General features: G+C 38.6%; 1 protein-coding gene across 1 annotated transcript in view; it reads right to left on the bottom strand.

The window, feature by feature from the left end:
- The window catches only part of DMGDH (dimethylglycine dehydrogenase), a 61,326-nt gene that overhangs the window by 11,594 nt on the left and 25,301 nt on the right, over nucleotides 1–24,431 (bottom strand). The window contains exons 9-14 of the mRNA XM_087430336.1: nucleotides 24,014–24,167; nucleotides 22,175–22,340; nucleotides 21,575–21,705; nucleotides 20,169–20,386; nucleotides 18,625–18,782; nucleotides 16,370–16,429 (exon numbers count right to left, since the gene is read on the bottom strand). Coding sequence (XP_087286462.1) covers nucleotides 16,370–16,429; nucleotides 18,625–18,782; nucleotides 20,169–20,386; nucleotides 21,575–21,705; nucleotides 22,175–22,340; nucleotides 24,014–24,167 — 887 coding nt within the window. The remainder of the gene's footprint in view (nucleotides 1–16,369; nucleotides 16,430–18,624; nucleotides 18,783–20,168; nucleotides 20,387–21,574; nucleotides 21,706–22,174; nucleotides 22,341–24,013; nucleotides 24,168–24,431) is intronic.

Raw genomic sequence — 24,431 nt, 5'->3', positions numbered from 1 at the left:
ATTATAATATAGACTTTTCATGATAGTTTCATCTCTCTAAACTAGACTGAAAAACAATTGCCCATTTGGTGTTTTAAGTATGGCACGCAAGCCTAAATGCAAAGTGTATCATTATTAAAAGAAATTAAAACATGAAGAAATTAAGCCTCCATAGGACCCAAGATCTCTCTTGCTGCGGTCTTCAAAAAACTGAAAGGATTTTTATCTATAGCTGTTTTTCCCTAAAATATTTTAGACTCAATTCAATAAGATGGAAGGGAATTAACATTTATTGAGGTACCAAATGTTCTTTATCTCATCTAATACTTACAACAAACTTATGAGGTAGATATTTTCTTCATTTTACAGATGAGAAAACTGAAGTACTTACAGATTAAGCAACTCGTTTAGTTTTAGAAGCAGAAAGTGGCCGAGCCATGACTCAAACCCTTCAACAAACACTTACCAAGTCCCTACTAATTATCAGACAGTGCAAGTCCTAAGGATTCTTGGCCTGTGTCCTCAAGGAGTTCCCCCATCTAGCTGAGAAGGCAGCCAGTATTACGGGGTGTGATAGGCACCACAGTAGAGGTAAGTACAGGGTACTATAGAAGAGGAGCTCCCAACACTCCCCTGGCTTTAATTGCCACCACTATATGAATGATCCAAATCCATACTTTCAGAGCACAGGTCTCCAAACCCATGTGCTTAGATGCCGTCTGAGACTCCCCACGTGGCTGTCCCATAACCCCTCAACCCATAAGTCCTTCCAACCTCCCAATCACAACCCTCCTAGTTCATTAACAGTATCCTAGATCCTCCTTTCCACTCACTTCACATACAGTCCCTCATGTGGTCTCTATCCTACCTTCTTAATATCACTCACACCTCTTTCTTCTCTGTCCTATGGCCACTGCCCTAGTTGAAGCCCTTGACATCTCTCTGTTGGATTTCTTCAATAATTTGGGAAAATGATCTCCCAGTCATCAGGCTTATTCCCTTTCACTCTGTTTTCCATCACCAGAGTGTCACTCCTTTCTCAAAATCCTTCAATGGCTTCCCAATGTCTCCAGGATACACTCCAAATTCCTTAGCCCGGCAGGTGAGACCCCTCATGATGAGATGTACTTCTCCAGCATCATCTCCTGACACTGCTTTCAACAACAAAATATTTGCTGGGCAACTGCTATGTGCCAGTCCTGAACGAGGTGTTGGGGATAAAATGGTGAACAAAACATATTTTGCATTGCCAGAACCTGTACTCAAGAGGCTTACACTCCATTCAAAAGAAAAAGAAACAAAATAATTGCAAGCTGTAACTCATCCTATAAGGAGAATATTGCTGCAAAATTTCTTTTAAAAATTATCTAATAAAATCCAACATAAGACATCATTACTAAGTGGATTTTATCCCAAAAATGAAAAGTTGGGTTAACATTTGAAAATTAATAAATGTAATTCACCATATAACAAAGTAAAGAAGAAAAACTATATGATTATCTCGTAGATGCAGAAAAAACATTTGCCAAATCTAATATTCCTGGTTAAAACAAAACAAAACTTTATCACTAGGAATAGAAAGCAATGTTCTCATCCTGATAAAGAGCATCTCTGAAAAACCTACAGCTAACATCAGATTTAATGATGACAGACCAAATGCTTTCCACCTAAGATCAGGAACAAGATAATAATGTCTGCTCTCATCACTTCTATTTAACTTTGTTGAAGGGTCAGCCAGTGGAGGAGGTTCTAGCCAGTACAAAAATGCAAGAAAAAGAAGTAAAAGACATCCTGACTAGAAAAGACAAAGAAAAACTTATTTATATACTTATTTATGAAAAAACTTTTTTTATATAACATGATTGTCCATATAGAAAATCCAATGGAATATACAAAAAAGAACTATAAAAAAGTATTAGAACTACTAAGTGAGTTTAGCAAGGTTGCAGAATATGAGATTAATACACAAACCCAATTGTTTTCTATACACTAGCAATAAACCACCGAACAATGAAGTTAAAAATACCATTTACAATAGCATGAAAATATGAAATACTTAAGGCTAAATCTGTAAAAATATATGCAAAACCTGTAAACTACAAAACATTTTAGAAATTAAAGATTACCTAAAAAACAGAGATATATCTTGTTCATGAGTTGGAAGACTTGAAGTGACCCACAGACACGATGCAACTCCAATCAAAATCCCAGCAGGCTTTTTTTGTATAAATTGACAAACTGATTCTAAAATTCATGAAAATTAAAAAAAACCTAGAATAGCTAAAACAACTTTGAAAAAGAAGAACAAAGTTTCAGGGCTATCACAACCTGGTTTAGGTTACAGTGATCAAGACAGTATGGTATTGGTATCAAGACAAATAGATCAACAGAATACAATAAAGTCCAGAAACAGACCTATTATATAGACTTATATAATAGACCATATACGGACAACTGATTTTTGACAAAGGTACAAAGGCAATGCAGTTCAGAATGTATAGTCTCTTCCACAAATGCTGCTGGAAACAATTGGACATCTATATGCTAAAAAATAAACTTCAATCCATACCTTGCACCAGATACAAAAGCTAACTAAAAATGAATCATAGGCCTAAATGTACAAAGGTGACAAAACCTTTAGGGGAAAACAGCAGAAAATCTTTGTGACTTTGCGTTGGGCAAAGATTTCTTAAATACAACAAAAGCATCATCCACAAAAGAACAAATTGACAAGAACTTTACAAATTTGTAAATTAAAAACTTCTGCTCTTTGAAAGACACCATTAGACAAATGAAAAGACAAGATACAGACTGGGAAAAAATATTTGCAAAGCATGTATCTGATGAAGGACTTGTACCTAGAATACATTCAGGGGGGTGACGTCAGCATCATGGCGGAGTGAGTTGTTCTTTTTGTCTCTTCCCTCTAACTTACAACCAGTAGGACATTCACTGACCAACAGAGGACTCTCTGCACAGTACACTAGAATGCCTAAGAGATCCATGCATTTATACATCTGAAGGTGGGTGTACTGAACCTCCTGGAGGCAGTGAAACTAGGGGAGCAGTGGCAGCAGTGTCAGCAAACTGAGGCCACAGGAACTGAGGTAAGGCCCATGAATGGAGGCTCCAGGAATCCAGGCAGCTCACACTTGCAGAGGTGCCAGGAATCACTGCAGACCTATGACTGGAGACTCCAGGAACTAGTAGATACCTGTGACCCATCCTCCAACACCAGCCCATCCAGCAGGAGGGCTGCATCCAAGACATGAACACCCCTGGCAGTGGTGGTGGTGCCTGTGACCTGAGGTTTCAAAAAGCACACTGACTCCAGACACCAGAGGCTGCAAGAGCAGCAACAGACTTGCAGCTCAGCCCCTTCCCCTCCCCCAGCAGTGGCAGGTGGTGCCTGGGACCTGAGGCTTCAGGAGCCACAACAATTCCCATGACCTAACCCCCAGTGGTGGCACCCCTGACACCAGCCCTATCAGCAGCAGGAGATGCATATAAGACCCTGGGCTCCTGGCAGCAGCAGCAACACCCATGAACCCAACACTCATGGCAGCAGTGCTGTCAGCACCTCCAGATAACCCAGGAGCAGCAGCGCAGGTGGTACACACAGCAGCAGCACCCAAGCCCATGGACAGCCAGTCAGGGAACACAAGACCCAGGTGACCCCAGAAGCAACAGAGGTGCTCGCAGCCTGGTGACCTTGGTGGCAATACCCATGACTGCAGGAACATCATAAGCAGCAAGGTGCCAGCAGCCTTGGAGGCACAAGCGGCACAAGGAGGGCGCTGATGATGCCTCTGGCAGAGGCAGTGGAGGTGGAAAGTGTAGGCTCTCAAATAAAACCAGAAGCAGCTCAGAATCAAAGTAACCAAAGCCTTACCCAAATAAGAAAGGTGTTTACTATCACAAATGTGTCAGCAGAGGAACAATTCATCAAGCACCATGAAGAACTACAGTAACACAGCACAGAAAGAAAATAACTACTCTCCCGAAACCAAAGTTGAAGTCATTAAAGATTGCAATCAAACTGACAGAGAATTCAAAATAGCTGTCATGAAGAAACTCAACAAACTACAAGGAAACTCAAAAAGACAGTTCAATGAGCCTAGGAATAAAATTAATGAAGAGGGGTACTTCACCAAACAGATTGATACTGAAAAAAAAAAACACAGAAATTCTGGAGCTGAAGAAAATTAATAAGACGAAAAATAAAGGAGAAAGCATTGGAAATAGAGCAGACCATATGGAAGAGAGAATTAGTGAGCTTGAAGATAGAAATCTAAAAATGTTTCAGGTAGAAGAGGAGAGAGAACTAAGGTTTTTTAAAAATGAAGAAATTCTATGAGAAATATCCAACTCAATTGGGAAAAGCAATGTAAGGATAATAGGTATCCCAGAAGAAGGAAGGAGGGAAAAAGGAGCAGAGAGCTTATTTAAAGAAATAATAGCTGAGAACTTCCCAAACCTGGGGAAGGAACTGGATATATAAGTACACGAAGCTAATAGAACTCTTAATTTTCTCAATGCAAAATGACTTTCTACAAGGCACATTATATTAAAGCTGTCAAAAGTCAATGACAAAGAAAGAATATTACGGACGGCCAGAAAAAAGAAAATAACTTACAAAAGAACCCTGATCAGGCTATTAGCAGATTTCTCAACAGAAACTCTACAGGCTAGGGGAGAGTGGAATGATACATTAAAAATATTGAAAGACAAAAACCATCAGCCGAGGATACTCTATCCAGCAAAGTTATCCTTCAGATATGAAGGAGAAATAAAGGCTTTCCCAGACAAACAAAAGCTGAGAGAGTTCATCGCCATTAGACCTGCCTTACAAGAAATGTTGAGAGGAGCCTTCCTACCTGAAACAAAAAGGCAAAGGTTTACAAAGCTTTGAGCAAGGTAATAAAGAAAGAGACAGAATCAGAAAACTGCAACTCTACATAAGCACTTAATTATAAAATAAAGGCTAACGGGAAAGAAAGCATCAAAAATTACTATAACCACTTCAATTTGGTAGCAAACTCACAACACAAAAAGGGATAATTTGTGACAACAAAAACATAGAAGGGGAAGAGGAAAAGGACAGAACCTGCATAGGCTAATGGAGATAAGATGCTATCAGCAGAAAAAAGACTATCTCATCTATGAGATCTTTTATTCAAACCTCATGGTAACCATGAAACAAAAAATCAGAGCAGAGTAGCAAAACATAAAAAAAGAGGAAACTGAGAAACACATCACAGAAAACCACCAAATTGAAATGGTAGAAATACAAGGAAAAGGAAACAATGGAAATATAGAACAACCAGAAAACAAAAGATAAAATGGCAGTATTAAGCCCTCATCCATAAACAATCACTCTAAATGTAAATGGATTGAATTCACCAATCAAAAGACACAGAGTGGCTGGATGGATTAAAAAACAAGACTCAACAATATGCTGCCTTCAGGAGACCCATCTCAGCTCTAAAGACAAACATAGGCTCAGTGTGAAAGGATGAAAGATGATACTTCAAGCAAAATGGCAACCAAAAGAAAGCAGGTGAAATAGACTTCAGACATACTTATATCAGACAAAATAGACTTCAAGCCAAAAAAGATAACAAGAGACAAAAATGGACATTATGTAATGATAGAGGGGACAATCCACCAAGAAAACCTAACATTTATTAATATATATACACCTAACATAAGAACACCAAAGTATATAAAGTAACTATTAACAGGTCTATAGGGAGAAATTAACAGTAACACAATAATATTAGGGAACTTTACTACCCCACTAACATCAATGGATTGATCATCCAGACAGAGAGTCAATAAGAAAACATTGGCTTTAAATGAAACACTAGACTAGATGGACTTAGTAGGTGTATAGAGAACAATCCATCCAAAAGCAGCAGAAGACACATTCTTCTCAAGTGCACATGGAACATTCTCAAAGATAGACCATATGTTGGGAAACAAAACAAGTCTCAATAAATTTAAGAAGATTGAAATCATATCAACCATCTTTTTCAACCACAATGTTATGAAACTAGAAATTAACCACAAGAAGAAAGCTTGAAAAGTCACAAATATGTGGAAACTAAACAATATGCTACTGAACAACTGTTGGGTCAATGAAGAAATCAAAGGAGAAATCAAAAAATACCTGGAGACAAATGAAAATGAAACAACATACCAAGACCTATAGGATGCAGCAAAAGTGGTACTAATAGGGAAGTATATAGCAATACAGGCCTACCTCAAAAAATAAGAAAAATCTCAAATAAACAATCTAACATTACACCTAAAAGAACTAGAAAAGAACAAAGCCCAAAATCAGTAGAAAGAAGAAAATAATAAAAATCAGAGCATAAATAAATGAAATAGAGACTAAAAAGACAATAGAACCAATCAATGAAACCAAAGCTGGCTCTTTGCAAAGATAAATAAAATTGGCAAACCTTTAGCTAGACTCACCAAGAAAAAAAAAGAGAGAAGGCTCAAATAAATAAAATCAGAAACAAAAGAGGAGAAATTACAATGGATACCACAGAAATACAAAGGATTATAAGCAAGTACTATGAAAAGCTATATGCCAACGAATTGGATAATCTAGAAGAAATGGATAAATTCTTAGAACTATACAACCTTCCAAAAATGAATCAAGAAGAAATAGAGAATCTGAATAGATCAATCACTAGTAAGGAGATTGAAACAGTAATCAAAAACCTTCCAAAAAACAAAAGTCCAGGACCAGATGGTTTCCCCAGTGAATTCTACCAAACATTCAAAGAAGATTTAACACCTATCCTTCTCAAACTCTTCCTAAAATTGAAAAGGATGGGACGCTTCCTAACTCATTCTACAAGGCCAACATTACCCTGATATCAAAACCATACAAGAACAACACAAAAAAAGAAAATTACAGGCCAATATCACTGATGAGGATAGATACAAAGATCCTCAACAAAATATTAGCAAATCAAATACAATAATACTTTAAAAGGATCAAATACCATGATCAAGTGGGATTTATTCCAGGGATGCAGGGATGGTTCAACATCCACAAATCAATTGATTGATATACCACATCAACACAATGAAGAATAGAAATCACATGATCATCTCAATAGATGGAGAGAAAGCATTTGACTAGTTGCAGCATCCATTTATGATAAAAACTCTCAATAAAATGGGTATAGAAGGAAAGTACCTCAACTTAATAAAGGCCATATATGACAACCCACAGCCAACATCATACTCAATGGTGAAAAATTCAAAGCTATCCCTCTAAGAACAGGAACAAGACAAAGATGCCCACTTTTGCCACTCTTATTTAACATAGTATTGGAAGTCCTAGCCAGAGCAATTAGGCAAGAAAAGAAATAAAACGTATCCAAATTGGAAAGGAAGAAGTAAAACTGTTGCTACGTGTGGACAACATGATTCTATATATAGAAAATCCTAAAGAATCCACCAGAAAACTATTAGAAATAAATAACAAATACAGTAAAGTTTCAGGGTACAAAATCAACATACAAAAATCAGTTGCATCTCTATACATTAACAACGAACTAGCAGAAAGAGAAATCTAGACTACAATCCCATTTATTTATTTATTTATTTATTTATTTTTATTTTTTATTTATTGCAGTAACATTGGTTAATAACATTGTATAAATTTCAAGTGTACATCATTATACTTCTATTTCTGCATAGATTACATCATGTTCACCACCCAAATACTAATTACAACCCATCACCACACACATGTGCCAAATTATCCCTTTTGCAATCACGACAAAAAGAATAAAATATCTAGGAATAAATTTAACCAAGGAGGTAAGAGACCTATACACTGAAAACTACAAGACATTATTAAAAGAAATTGAAGAAGACATAAAGAAATGGAAAGATATTCCATGCTTATGGATTAAAAGAATTAACATAGTTAAAATGTCCATATTACCTAAAGCAATATACAGATTCAATGTAATCCCAATCAAAATCCCAATGACATTTTTCATGGAAATAGAACAAAGAATCCTAAAATGTATATGAACAACAAAATATCCCGAATAGCCAAAGCAATCCTGAGAAAAAAGAACAAAGCTGGAGGCATTACAATCCCTGACTTCAAAATATACTACAAAGCTATAGTAATCAAAACAGCATGGTACTGGCACAAAAACAGACACACAGATCAATGGAACAGAATTGAGAGCTCAACAATAAAACCACACATCTGTGGACAGCTAATTTTTGATGAGGGAGCCAAGAACATACAATGGAGAAAGGAAAGTCTCTTCAATACATGGTGTTGGGAAAACTGGACAGCCACATGCAAAAGAATGAAAGTAGACCATTATCTTGCACCATACATAAAAATTAACTCAAAATGGACTAAAGACTTGAATGTAAGACTTGAAACCATAAAATTCCTAGAAGAAAACACAGGCAGTACACTCTTTGACATTGGTCTTAGCAGTATCTTTTCGAATACCATGTCTACTCAGGCAGGGGAAACAAATGAAAAAATAAACAAATGTGACTACATCAAAAAAGCTTCTGCACAGCAAAGGAAACCATCAACAAAATGAACCCACCAATTGGGAGAAAATATTTGCAAATCATATATCTGATAAGGGGCTAACATCCAAAATATATAAAGAACTCATACCTCTCAACAACAAAAAAAAACAACTCGATAAAAAAATGGGCAGAGGATCTGAACAGACATTTTTCCAAAGAAGATATACAGATGGCCAACAGGTACATGAAAATATGTTTATCATCACTAATTATGAGGGACATGTAAATCAAAACTACAATGAGATATCACCTTACACATGTCAGAATGGCTATTATTAAAAAGACAAGAAATAACAAGTGTTGTAGAAGAGGTGCAGAAAAAGGAACTCTTGTACACTGCTGTTGGGAATGTAAATTGGTGCAGCACTATGGAAAACAGTATGGAGATTTCTCAAAAAACTAAAAATAGAAATACCATATGATCCAGCTATTCCACTTTTGGGTATTTATCCAAAGAATATGAAAACACTAATTTGAAAAGATATATGCACTCCTCTGTTCATTGCAGCATTATTCACAATAGTCAAGATGTAGAAGCAATAGAAGAGACCATCAATGAATGGATAAAGAATAAGTGGTGTACATATGCAATGGAACACTACTCAGCCATCAAAAGAGATGAAATCTTGCCATTTGCAACATGGATGGACTCTGAGGGTATTATGCTAAGTGAAATAGGTCAGACAGAGAAAGACCATTACCATATAACTTCACTCTTATGTGGAAGATAAACAAACAACACACAGACATGGAAAACAGACTGGTGGTTTCCAGAGGGGAAGGGGGCGATAGAGGATGAAACGGGTAAAGGGGCACGAGCACGGTGATGGATAGCAACTAGACTTCTGATGGTGAACACAATGAAGTCTACAAAGAAGTCAAAATATAATGATGTATATCTGAAACTTATATAATGTTATAAACTAATGTGACCTCGATAAAGAAAAAAAAAGAACTTTCAGCAGCCGGGCCCGTGGCCTAGTGGTTAAGTTTGGCATGCTCTGCTTTGGTGGCCCGGGTTCGGATCCCGGGCATGGAGCTATACCACTCATCACCCATGCTGTGGTGGCAACTCACATAAAAAATAGAGGAAGATTGGTACAGATGTTAGCTCAGGGGGAATCTTCCTCAGCAAAAAAGAAAAAAAGAACTTTCAAAACTCAAAAATAAGGGGGAAGAAATCAAAAATGAATAAAAGAGTTGTCCAGACACTTCAAAAAAGAAGAGATAGGAATGGTAGACAGGCATATAAAAAGATATTCAACATCAAGTCATTAAGGAAATAACTTAAAACCATGATGAGATACCACCACATATCTCTCAGAATAACTAAAGTTAAAAAGACTGACCATGACAAGTGTCTGGCAAGATGCGGAGGAACTGGAACTCTCATATACTGCTGGTAGGAATGTAAAACATAAGATGGTATGCCACTTTGTAAAACATTTCTTAAAAAGTTAATATATACTTGCCATTTCATCCAGCCATTCCACTCCTAGGTATTTACTGAAGAAAAAAGAAGCACATGTCCATACAAATACTTATGTCCATACAAATACTTATGTCCATACAAATACATATGTACACAAATGTTCACAGCCATTTTATTTGTTAAAGCCCTAGGCTGGAAACAACCCCAAGTTCAATGAGTATATAAACAAACTGTGGTAAATACATATAATGGAATCCTACTTAGTATAAAAAGGAATGAACTGTTGATACACAAAACACCACAAACGAGCTTCAAACTAATTTTGCTGAGTGAAAGAATCCAGACAAAAAAGAGTATATATTGTATGACTCCATTTATATAAAACTCTAGAAAATGCAAGATAGTCTATAGTGAGAAAAAGTTCCCTGGGGGCATGTAGGGGCGTAGGGAGGGTTGGGAGGTAGGGATTGCAAAGGAGCAGGAACAAACTGCTGCGGGTGAGGGATATGTTCACCATCTTCATCGTGGTGATGGTTTCACGAGTGTACACATGCATTAAAACTTATCAAGTGGTTCACTTTAAATATGTCAGTCTATTGCATGTTTAGTTAAGCTGTTAAATAAAATAAAACGAAATGAAATGAAATGAAATAAAGTAAAGTAAAATAAAATAAAATAATAAAATAAAATAAAAGCAATCTAAAGAATTACTTCAATTCATGCCTGGACCAGGGTTTCCAAGGACTTACAGATTAAAAAGCAGTCAGCTAAACAGCACACTTAAGCTTTTAGGGTGGAATTAGAGTATTGTTTCCTAACAGAAATTGGATATATATGAGGATAATGGGTCAGTGGCGGTTAGTTTAACATACTCTGACAGATGTTTTAGGAATGATGAACTGTCTCAGCCTAGGTTTTACTCCACCCCCCTTTTTTTTTCTTTATCATTCAGCAACAGAAATGGGTAAGAGAATAAGGATGGCTTAATTAAAATAACACAATTATACACAGCACCAAGGTCTTCATGCACTCTGCTAGGTGGTAGTTCATAGAATCGTAGACACGCAAGGGAGCCCTCATTTTACAGATTAGCAATCTCAGGCGCAAAATGAAGTTAAATAGCTTTCCCAAGCCCACACAGCCAGAATTGGATGACTTTTTTTTTTCTAATTCACTTATTGCCCAGTTCAAAAAAAAAAAAAGATTTGGGGCAGAATATATTAACCGGTAGCCCGGCCAGAATAGGTCACACATCTACTGATTTACTTCTAACCCACAACAGATTCTATAGCACCACCCTACGGGCAATGCGCCCGTTCTTCTGCTTTTCTGTTTATTCACGGGACCACGGCAGGCATGAGATTAGAAGAACTGACAGCGGTTTTCCATCTTCACTGTGTAATAAAATCAAGAATCCCAGATCCACCCCCCCCCGCCCCCATTGATCCTATTCCAGTGTTCTCAAAATTGAGCGTGCCTCAGAATCCCCTGGAGCGCTTGTTAAAATAGATTGTTGGTCCCCATCCCCAGAGTTTGTGATTTTTGGGGTCTGGGATGGTACTCGATAACTTGTATTTCTAACAAATGCTGAGGTAACACTGATGCTGCTGGTCTGGGAACACACTGAGAACCATTCCAGGTAGGGCATCAGGTAATATTTTTTAAGTTCTCCAAGTTGTTGAAAATTATTGCTCTAAAACAATCATTCTCAATCTTTTCCAGAATCACCTGGGGAATTAAAAAAAAAAATACTGATGCCTGAATCCCTGCCCCAGAGATTCTTTTTTTTCTTTTTTTTCTTTTTTTGTGAGGAAGATTAGCCCTGAGCTAACATCCATGCCCATCTTCCTCTACTTTATATGTGGGACGCCTGCCATAGCATGGCTTGACAAGCAGTGCGTCAGTCGGTGCCCAAGATCCGAACCTGCAAACCCCGGGCCGCTGAAGTGGAGGGTGCGAACTTAACCACTATGCCACTGGGCCGGCCCCCAGAGATTCTTTTTAAATTGACCTGGGATGCAGCCTGAGCCTCCGGATTTTTTTAAAGCATTATATGATTTAAAAGACTCATAGTCCAGATGATTCCAATGTGCAGCTGAGACTGAGAGGCAGTGAAAATTTCCTGCCTCCTCGATTCTTATTACCCTTTACCTAAAATTTCCCCAACAGAGTTGGGTACTTTTACCACTATAACATATGAGAAATTCCTTTCTATCTTGTTGTCTGTAAACAACGATTTATTTCCACTTTGAGGTTCTAATAATGCTAGTACTTATTGAATTCTTGGATGTAGTAGCCTGGTGGTGAGTGCTTTGCCTTTTCACTGTTTTGTTTTGTTTTGCTTACTGAATAATTATGCTTTAAATAATCCTTCCTCCAAGGCAGACCCTGTACTTTCTAGAATCAACATTGTCTTCTAACTTGTGGTTAATATATATCACATTTTATCCTGTTTCTACTAGTTACAAGCCCAAGACAGGAAAAGAGAGAGAGAGAAAGAAGGAGGAGGGATGGGGGAGAGAGCTTATAGAAAAATAATAATTCTTCTGATCTGCTTAAACACATTACACTTAGTACTTGATTCTCTGTGAATCTTGGCTGGGGTCCTCTGGAAATGGACAAGGATTCAGTAATTCCAAGAGGAAAATTCCAAGAATACTTATGACTCTATCTTAAGGCAGCTGATTTTCCTTTTGCTCTTGATTAATGCATTTCTTTCATTTCCAACTAAAAAAAAAAAGCCACTATTTTTTTTCCCAAAAAGTAACTTCCTTTGGAACAAATTATAATACCATTAAGGACAATGATATGAGTTGTTTCAGGTAAACGAGTTTTAGTTGAGAAGATTTAAAAGTATACTTTCAGCTATTTTTACCTGCATCCTAGTTCTGGCTAAGGCTTCCTTTCCAGGCCTTATACTCACGCCCCACAAGATGGCACTGTCATGTACCGCCACACAATGCTCCTCGTGTGGAACAATAGTTTCAGAATTAACGTTAAGAATGTTTTCTACAGCTTTAGTTCCTGAAATACCATTTGTTTCAAGCTTCATGAGATCTGACAGCCATCAGAAGTTATATCTTGAACTCTTAGACCTGTGGCCTAGCAAGGTGTTTAATAAATGGTACTGAATAAAAGTTGACTGGACGAATGAATGCGTGCACACGTGTATCTACTTCATGTGAGCCAGCACTATGGGGGGACTGAGACTCCTAAGAAGTAAGGGAGACAAGTGCCATCACCCCATCTTCCTTTGCCATCGAAGATGTCCTCAATATTCCATTTTTCTTTTCCCTATTTTTGTACCGGTTTTGACAAGAACACAGTTCACCCCAATTGGGGTCTGATGGCCCATCTCCTCCCCCACCCATTTTCCATCTTAAAATGGGCAAAGCAGCTATTCTGATCCTACCATAAAACACAAAGTTATTTATAACAGAAACATAACTGTGGGAGGTATCAATTAATAAAATGTAGTCCATGCAAATTCTACAAAGTATGTCGCCAGAAAAGAAATTCCTGGGCAGTTATTCAAGGCTGATGAGCCCATTATGGGAAAGGACCTTGCTGGGGGAAGTGGTGAGTGAGGCAGCACAGTGAGGTCAGAGTTCAACCTGCGCTAACCAAAGGACACTGGACCTCCTGCACTTCCCTTTCCCCACCCTCAAATGAGGAGGTGGACTGAGTGATCTCCAGGGGCCTCCGAGCTCAGACACAGCCTGTATCTCTGTATTTTTCTTCATATTATGGCTTATACAATTAGTTGTGTAAACACTTACAGGCCAAGCAGGGCTTCTACATATTCGCTTTGAAGGGAAAGAAAGAATTGATGTTAAACAACTGTAAAATGCCAGGATTTTTTGTTTTGTTTTTATTGGCATTGAGTATAAATATTCCTCTGTATTAGCTGCTGCTTCACTTTTCATATAGCATCAATTTTCCAAAGCAATAGGGACTTGCATTATATTATTCTTTAAAATATTCTATCCAGCCAGCTTGGGCAACATTTTTCTTCTTAGGCACAGGACTTGAATTATCAAGTTACATAATTTAGTCTGTAATGTAAATAAGTTTTTCAGGAATCTGTTTCACACTGTAGCAAAAATTATAAAGTTATCATTTTACTGCTACAAAACCAAGATAGAGTTGTTGTGAAACCACCAAACAGGATCTAAACAAAGCTGATCCAACCTATTCACCTGTCTTGGAAATTAGCAAGCATCACTGTGGTTAGGTTGATACCCACTAACTACCTGAGTTAACGTGATTGAAAAAGACTGGCTCAGTTAAGTCCAGGTCCTTGTGCTACATGGACCTTCACCCAATCAAAGCATTAGGAATTAACTTTGTGACACCAGAATGAGAACCAACGATTCAGAAATCATAAAAACATACCATAAATCAAAATCATTATCTATTAAACAACTTAGTTCTGAGCTGAGCTTTGGCTATTGAAATAATTGAAAGGAGCTAATAACTACACAATCCACACCTGCTTATCATCATAAAGGGATTTTAAAAAATCCGTTCTCAATATGAAGAGATCATTTATCTATGCCTTATTCCCAAATAATAATACCCAAACACTGAAGCAAAAGAGTCAGTTATCTATTTACTTATTGGTGACCCACAGCAGAACTTTAGTGCTTTTTAGAGTCAGCCCATTTTCATCCTTATTTTAAACAGCTCAACTAAGACTTCTGTTATCAGAAGGAGCAATCTGCTGCTAGGGTCTGCCCGAGTCCATGCACCTGCTTTCTCCAGTCTGCAGGCAGATGGTACATCATAAAAATAAAAGTCATGGGGAAAATGTACAGAAAGATATTCCCTTTAAAACCCTTTAGGAGGTTCTTTTTCCTAAAATCTAATACTATAAATACACATGCTTCTGTTAATATCTTAGCTTATAATTTGGGAACTGATGCAAGGGTATTAAAAAAGTTTCCTTAGCCTGATTCATATGCCTGGGTTTGCATATTTCCATGGTACTTTAGCTTATTAGCACTAAATTAGCACTTATTAGCAGGACAGTTTATTTTTGGAATTCTAACAAGAATCCTGACCAGCACGGCGCTGTCCCTGTCATTCAGTTTTACCACTAACTGCACCTCTATTAAGTTCTATAGTAACTATGACACCGCTCAATGGGTGTCCGAGTCAGCTCGGGCTGTTACAACAAAGTGCCACAGACTGAGTGGTGTAAACAACAGGAATTTATTTCTCACACTTCTGGAGGCTGGAAAGTCCAAGATCAAGACGCCGGCCAATTCAGTTCCCCCATGAGTCTTCTACTCCTTGCTTGCAGATGGCTACCTTCTGGCTGTGTCCTCACATGGTGGACAGAAAGCAAGCCCCGATCTCTCTTCCTCTTCTCACAAGAGCACTAATCCCAACGTGGGGGCCCCACCTCATGATCTCATCTAAACCTAATTACCTCCCAAAGGCCCCACCTCCAAATAGCAGCTAGTGGGGGTTAGGGCTTCAACATAGGAGTTTGGTGGAGACACAAACATTCGGTCCATAACAACAGGATAACCTCATTTATCTTTGTAGGACTGTATAGATGAGCGAGGCTGTAATTGGCTTCATAATACACTTTTCCATAATAATTACATAGGATGGTGCTTTTCAAACTTTAGCTGCATCAGAATCCCCTGCAGCTTGTTAAAACACAGACTTCTTGGCCTGACCCCCAGAGGTTCTAATTTCGTAGGTCTGGGGTGGGAGCTGAGAATCTGCATTTCTAACAAGCTCCCAGGTGATGCTGATGATCTGTCTGAGAACCACACTTTGAGGACCACTGATGGACGGGTCCCCTTTGGAACGTTAATATCAGTTATGATTCATGGGCCTGTATTGGCTTCTCAGTAACGACTTGTTTTATGCTGAACACATTTGAAATATGTCATTTGCTTAAACTCAGATGTTGCAGTTACATACAAAGATGCTTAATAAGCAGATGGAAAGATCTGCTGAGGCAAGGCTGCCTCTTGCTGTGAGCACCCAGGGAGAGTCCATTACTGCAGTGTGTTGATTAGCTAATGCGTGACGTCTCAGGTCACCGGGATTTACAAGAATGTCTGCTGACATCTCACCCTTACTAACTTTTATCTTAGAATTTAGATTTAGTCTTTAAAGTTGCGGGATTCTGCTATCTTACACCTACAGGAACACTACAATGGTTTGAACCGATATCAAAGTTTGACGAAGCTTAATATGAGGCACTTGAGCAATGCTTCTTATTTACGTCCAGGTCATTTGTCCTGGGATCGCACTTGGTTGCGTCCTGAAACACAGCTCTGTCAGGAAACGGCATAATTCTAAGATTTACTTCAAGTACACTCTAGAATGCAAACATACCTTATTTAGCTTCACAAAATACTCCAGTCCAGCTTCCCAGGGATTTGTATCACAGTTCATCTAAGAGGGAAACACATATTTTAAATCTTAGATGAGTGCAAATCATCTCAGTAACATCACTTTCATATATTATTTTTTTAGGGAAGAGAACACGTTTTGACTTTGAATATAGATTCTGCAAAAGGAAAATTATGGACTTGTCTCTAAAGTAATTTTTTAAATCTAAAATTCAAAGGTAGCCTTTCAGCAAGTACTGTTATTTGAATAGCAAATTAGAAACTAAAATTCACGGTTTGTTTCCGTGGCTCTTTTATTATAATAAACATCTGAGGGATATCACAACATGATGTTCCTTCCAGAAACAACTTTCATATGTTTTTATGTAATAATTTTACATAATTAGGTTTTGAAAAGTTAGTAAGTAATTTACTTATCTTACAATTAGCCAGGAATCAGGATAAGTAGAAGAGAAAGCAGATGGTAGGAAAATGGCTTCTACAGAGTTCAGGAAAGGGAAAAGGAAGAAACAGAGGTTGAATCGCAATCAGTGCACTTCAAGTTGGAGCTGAACCCCTATTGGGACTAGACCTGAAGTTAATGGTGTTTGTTTGTTTGTTTATTTTGTTGTTATTGGTCTCTTTTGCTCCAAGAGAACTGGTCTAAATCCCATAAAAAGTGGCCCAACTTTTTTAAAAAAAGACATCACAGCACTTGTATAAACGAGATAAGTAACATAAACTTGTTTTACATGATATAAAATTTGGTTTCATAGTTCCTAATCAATTTGAGCAACTCCAATATTATTTTTATCTGCTCAAAGTTTCAGAATTTCTCCAGGAAAAAAATTAAAACAAAGCACAGAAGATTGCTTGCTGTAATAACACTAGAGGGCGTGCTGGCACTGCTGGGAAATCGGAGGGACCTGAGATGGAGACAAGCTCTTAAGAGGAGCCTCCAGAGAGGAGGCAGGAGAAAATGGAAGGCAGGAGGGTGGTGGGGGGTCGCCTCAGTCCACTGGCTGCTGGGCTGCTCCATTCCCGTGGAGTGCGGAGACGGCCGTCCTCTGTTTCTCTCCCTGCGGCGGCCTCATCGAAGGCCCCATTGTAGGCTCAGAATCCCCTGACAGGGCACCTCTCCTGCAAAACGGTGACTTGCCCCAGGGCCCCAGGCGGCTGCCCGTCCACCTCAAAGCCCACTTGCCCCTCCCCATAGTGTGAATGCCCCAGGGGCCCTGCCTGTGCTTTCAAACCCACTTTGCCCTTCAATTAAATTCATTCTCTTGTGTTCTAGCACTTTATACACTATCTAACATCTATGATAACTCTGTAGGAGAAAGACTATCTCTATTTTATAGAAAAGTAAACAGAGGCTCTGGAGGGTTAAGGCCATGTAGGTACTTTGTGGTGGAGGATAAATTCAAACCCAAGAGTCCCCACTCTGAAGTCCATCCTTTACCACTATCCCTTATCTCACCTCTCAGGCCTAAAACCTCAAAGTCTTCCAAGGAAACAACTAGCAAATCTGAAAAAATTAAGGGGTCCTGAGATAGCCTGCCATATTGGAGATGAAACAGGAGAACAGAGTTTGACCACTTCTGTGTAATCTGGACCAAGTTGTTCACTGTTTCTTAATGTGATTGTGTGTAGAATGGGGATAATTTAGATACCCCAACTTCCAACCCTTTGCAAAGAATCACCAATAATACCTTCTTCGGGAAGAGTTGAGAGGATAAATGAAATCATGCATATGAAAATGGTGTGCAACTATACAAACAGAAACCTTTAGTTCCCATTATTAATGGTGGGAATAGGCTAGACCAACACATCCCAGACCATCAACCCTGCCCCTCAGAAAGACACCTTTTATTGTTCTTTTTGCAAAATGTGCATGATAAGAAGGAAATGAGGATGGACAACACAACAGAGGAGGAGGAAGAATTTGAAAGGCAGTCCTCAAATCCTGTGGGTAGGCAGGCTCCCTTGGGGCAGCCACAGCTCCACACACAGTCAGAGATGGATGTCCAGGGCTCTCTGCCAAGCCGGAGGAATTAAGGCAAAATAAACATTATGTCATAATTCCACTGAACTTTCAACTAGGAAATCGAGGAGAAAAACCTCTTCCCCTAATTAAGTTATCTAATAATACATAATTTCTCTTACAGACAGAACCAATGTTAATGCAGTTAAAACTAGCCCTTATATAAAAATCAGATATAATAAACACAAAATTTTAATAAAGATGCTAGCATTTCAAACCTCTGACCCCCAGGCTCTGAAAGCTTTCTCCAGTCTTAAGGCATTCATGGCATATGTTCCAAAATTGTCAATTCCCTCCTCCTGGCCTGCATTCATGATAATATCATAAAGTGCCGCAGAATCTTCTCGTCTGTGGTATAGCTCCCAACCCAGCTCACCTGAAAAAAAACCCACAAGTGCCACAACAGATTAAGAGCAATGATCACTAGGTCTAATGTGCATCAGCTAAGACACATGAATAAATGGAAAGATTTCATTGATGCAACAGAGACATTGTTGAGTTTTAAAAGACCAGTTCACAAAAAAGTTGAAACAAAACCCACTGCAAAGGAGCCACCATATCACAGATGCATTTGTGCCCAATTCTGTCTCCCACACAGGGGCCAGTATCTAGGACACCTCTTCTCCTGACACAGAAAGACTGTAACGCAAGAGTTAATCTCGACCCTTGACCTCAGCTTCATAATGTTAGGTGAGTAATTAGTATGGCATAGTTTATCAAGATAAGGGGTTCAAGGTTTAGACACCTCAACCCCCAACTCTTTGCCTCAAAATCACAAGGCTTAAAAATATGGATAACTGACAATTATTCAAATGATCTTCATTGTGAGATAGCCATAGTCTCTAATGTCCCCCCCACACCCTCCTTCTTCCCCAGTTGGTCATTTCATTTATCATTAGAGCTGTGGACCAAAACAAAAGACAGTAAAACCCAACCCAAACAGTCTTCTTATTTTTCATTCTGCTCATGTTTTATTCTGGTCACCATTTTGCCCAGGTAGAAGAGGGTGGAAGATGGAAGGGTGGGGAGAAGGGACAGCGGAGGCCCAGGAAAGAGCTATGCTTTCACACTGTGTGTTCTCCTCATTCCCCAGTGTCGAGGGCTGATGGTGATGTTTTTCCAGGACACCACAGAACATGAGCAACACGAAATTGAACAAATGTCTGGGCACCAAGTACTCCTTCTGCGAAGGGACAATGAGGTTTACAGAAAGTCAGAAGTGAGCCCAGAGCACCAAGGGGAACTAAAGAGCATTCATTTATCTCTATTTCAAATACCTACTATGTGCAAGGTTAGCTACTATATGAAGACTTCCCTAATGCACTTAGAATCTAGAAGGAAAGATGGATAGCGGTAAGGCTTTAAGAGAGGTGTCTGATACATTCAATAAGGTCTCTAAGGGAGACTCTGTCTATGAGAGACCTTCCTGAATGTTCCCATACAGAGTCGGCTGGCCTGAATATTGTGTCAACCCTTCCAACTATTCCAACGGGCATCATCTTCCCACTTTCTTATCTACGCTTCCAAATGGTAAGCAGCTGTGGGACTGGAACAACAATTGGAAATCTGTGGAATGACTCTCTCAGACTAGGAGTGAATAGACAGAATTGTCATAAGAGTTGTGCAGGAGAAATCTCCCTTCCAAGTTGCACTAACAGAAGTAAATGTGGGTGTGCGCACCCACGCGCAAGCACGTGTGTGCATTTCTAGTCGCTTGTTTTAAATTTTAGAGACTTACTTTAGGTTGTTTTCCAATTCTTACCAGTATAGGATATCCTAATAGCAGTGACAGGAATGTTGGAAACCTTTAAAGACTTGGTTTGAAGAAACTTGAAAACATCATCACTGAGATCTTCAGAGGTCAGTTTCTGAAGGACCTTTCTTGCATGTGGCCCTGCAACTCCAAGGACTCCGAGCTCATCAGTTATGTTTCTGATTTCAATGTCATATCCACCTTTGACTGCCACTTCTTCAATCCATCTGCATTTGAGCCATAAACATCGTGTTAAATCTCACTTGAATAACGCATGTTGGTGACATATTATTTCTCAGAAGACATGCTCCGTGTGTAGAATTACCAGAAAGTTCCCAGAGTGTCATTTCATATAATCACCTAATTTTTAAGGTTAAGCAAACTGAGTCCCAGAGATGGTAAGTGATTCTCTTTAAACCACCCCCATATAAATTTTGGAGTAATTTTTCACAGTACAGAAAGATCCTTCAATTTAAAAGGCTCTGCCACACAATTCTTTTAAACAGCACACTTGTGCTGCTGCAGGTTAGTACTGGGCCTGCCACCAGACACATAATTGCCTAGACAATCACATGGAAAAGACAAAAACTCTAAAGGCTGTTTTCAATTTCTAAGCCTTGATGATTTATTGGAACCCCATTATAGGGTTTGTTTATAATGTATTGAGCAGTCCCTGGAGCTACACAAGTCTACCATGAAATGATCTTCTGGATTCACACAAAGCTAAGCTACTCAGATGACTCCCAATACTGCTTGGATTGGAGCATATTATTTACATTGTTGTACAACAAGAGTGAGACTCTCGCAGAGTAAGATATTGATTAAACAATAATATTCCAAATATTTTTGGAATACTAGACCAAAGTCTACAGATTTCGTAATAGATTAGATGGTAGACTAAAGATTCATGTGAAGGATCGACTTGGCAGTCAACAATGTAGGTCCACCTGTGGGACAGAGAACACAAAGCCTGAAAAACGGAGAAGACACCCAGGGAGGCAGCTGACTGAAGTGGGTGGGATGTGGGCATTAGAATCGAAAGACTGGCTTGAGCAACTTGCTTTAACCCAAACTTCAGTTTCCTATTTGAAAGTGGGAATAATATGTACCTTGCAGACATATCTCTTAAGAGAATTAATTGAGATAACGTATAAAAAGAGTCCTGACACATTGATGATGCCTAATAAGTGAGAGTTAATATTATTAGAACCAGTAAACCCTATGAATGGATTACTTTTTGGAGGGGCGTGGGGACACTCACTTCAAATAATTTCTTATAAAAGACATGAAGTTTATTTGAAACAATTAGTTTTAAGAATTAAAGTTGTACTTTCAACTACGGGTAAAAGAAAAACTCAGTGCAAGGTTGAGTCAGTATATTCCATATAAAGTTTTCTTACTAGGTGTGCACTTACCTAAGATCGTGAAGTTCTGATCCAGAACCAGTTACTAATAGAAACTCCCCAGGAGACCGATGGGAAACAGTCAACTCAGCATACACTCGACCTTTGGGTGTTAACATGTGACTTATATTTGTAAAACCCACCTACACAAAAGAATTTAAAATGACCTCGGGATGAAGTAAAAAATCTTACATATCCTTTTAACACAACATGGAAATAAAAATATGGGTGCCAACAGTGAAAAACATCTGATTCTTATCATTGATATCAATTGTGTGAACTATCTGTAAACCTAAATCCAAGATTGATTCTGAAGTTCTCAGATTAAATGATCATTACAATTATTTGTCATAAAAATTACACTCAAGTCAATTGTGCAGTTCCTATCGACACATTTAAGCAAAGTTATAAGGTCATTGGATGACAATTCATTCAACAAAAATTTAAATTTGAAAATTAGCAGAATACTCTTGGTCAGATGAAGAGTTCTAGTGTTTATTTAGAAATCATTCGGTGGACTAACATAACATATAGGTTTGTTGTAAAAAATGAGAGGATAGAAAATTAAGCAGGCCAGAATCCTGGACCTTGTACCCCTGTAACGTTATTTACCTTTGGAATGACATTTGCAAAGACATGGTCCAACAGTCTAATGGAGTCCTGGCCTTGGATGTTAAACTTGCCAAATGGAGACAGGTCAATCACCCCTACCCTTTGCATAACCTGTTTGTACTCAGAGCCCACAGGCTCAAACCAGTTTGTGCGGCGAAAACTTGGCCTGAAACACAATGTTTGTCATAAAACAACTGTCATTCATTTTCAGAAAATTACAGAATAAGGATATCTTCATTATCCCTATTCATCTAGAAAATCCTATTTGGAAAAAAAAATGCAACCTAAAATTCTGTTCTGCAAATCATACATACATGTTGGAATGTGCTTTTTTAAAGTTACTCATCTATCCCTTTGACCCATTTTATAGTGAGTGAAGTATTAATTAACTAGAAAATAAGATAGGACATGTAGGCTCTCTGATCTGGAGAGCTTAGAAGTCAACCAGTCCTATGAGTTTCAACCTTGGTTGCATATTAGAATCTCCTGGGGAGCATTTAAAAAATACCAGATTTTTGGACCTAATTAAATCAGAATATTTGGGGGTGGAGCTGTCTTGTCCAGTGCTTCTCAAACATTAATGCAAACACAAGTCACTTGCACTTGTTAAAATGCAGATTCTGATGCGGCAGGTCTGGGTTGGGACCCTATATCCTGCATTCTAACGGGCTCCCAGGTGATGCTCGTGCTGTTGGCCCACACTTGGGTAAGCAGGAATCTGGTCCGACATCTTCATTTTTAAGAGAAAAGGCACAAAGTGACTTCCAAGGCCTTTGTATTAATGACAGAGCTGGGCCTGACACAAAGGTCTCCTGCCTCCTTATGTAGGGTCCTTTCTACTTTAGGAAGGGGACTGCTAATGTAGTATTTGAACTTCAGAGCAGGATGCTAAGTCAGGGAAATGAGTTTTCAGTAGTTTAATTATTAAAATAGTAGAAGAAACAGGCCAGATCCAAACAACACAAGGTGAAGAATAGGTCTGGCATTTATCTGAGTCATTTAGGAAAACCAAACCCGTATTTTGCCCCCAGATAATCTAGACTGGCTCCCTACAGAGCCCAAATTCATTAATCAACAACTGGCCCTCTACTATACTGTTTAGATCTAGTCTCAAGGTAGACAAAAAAAACCTGTTTAAATAAGCAAAATGACAGGTCAAAAAAAAGGTAACAATTTCTAGATTTGCTATTTGTTTTCTCTTGGTTTATGGATTCTCATGAGAAAAAATATATAATCCCAAGTACAACAATGGCATGTAATCCAAGTACAATGGCAATAACTTTAGAAGAATACAGAGAGTTGTTTTAGTGACACGCTTATGTTTTAGCTTAACCTAAAATGTTAAGTAAATGATCTCTTCCCCTAATTTATCAATGCATATAATTTGCATGATAGTACACACACACTAGAAAACAGTTGCTTTGAGCTATTCCTTGATAAATAGAAAATCCATATTTTTTAACTATTTCCATACTATGAGATTTGAGCAGGCACCCTAAACCAGGACAAATCTTTAGGAGCCAACTGAAACCACGTGGGGATTTGGAGGAGGTGGGGAAGGTTCCTTTGAGCTCCTGGAAAACGCCAAGCGGAGGCTTCACCTGGGCTGGTTGTAGGATTCTCAAGACCACGTGGGTCCTAGATATGGGCCAATGTCATGTGGGATGGACTAACGTCTCCACTGCCAGAAAATAATTTTTGTAGGAAAAGGCTCAATGCTCTTTGGAATGAGGTGGACTGAAGGGGCGGAAGGGGGAAACAGCGCTTCTCTGATGTCTCTCACTCCACCTCCGAAATTTCACTTGGCAATCAGAGCCACAGGCAGGTTAAGTCACTTACCTGTACCGAGTGTCCTGGCCCGGTTTGTAGAACCAGTGTGGCTGCTCCCAGCCCGCATGGAATCCCATGGAACACTTAGACTCCAGAGTTTTGTAAAGCCCACTGACTCGCTGAGTAGGCCTCCCAGCAAACCGTTCTTCTTTAGGATAACCAACTGAAAAAGGAAAACCAGTACTCTAAGTAGCGGATAACCAAACCAAAAATACTTTGAAGGGATTCAGAAAATGGAAAACACAGTACTTAAAATCCAGAAGCATATATATGTATTAAATTTATGTAAAAAAAGAAAAAACCAAAGCTGTCATTTATATTGATCATCAAAGGGTAAAGTAAAAATAGATTTAAAACTTAAAATCACTGATGCACTCCACATATTAAATATATACATTCATATAGATTCCCTATTGTACCTTAGAAG

Source organism: Ceratotherium simum, chromosome 4, assembly GCF_057802395.1.
Source record: "Ceratotherium simum simum isolate JZ-2026a chromosome 4, ASM5780239v1, whole genome shotgun sequence".
Lineage (NCBI taxonomy): Eukaryota > Metazoa > Chordata > Mammalia > Perissodactyla > Rhinocerotidae > Ceratotherium > Ceratotherium simum.
The sequence above is the reverse complement of the archived record's forward strand: the minus strand, read 5'-3'. Positions and strand labels throughout refer to the sequence as shown.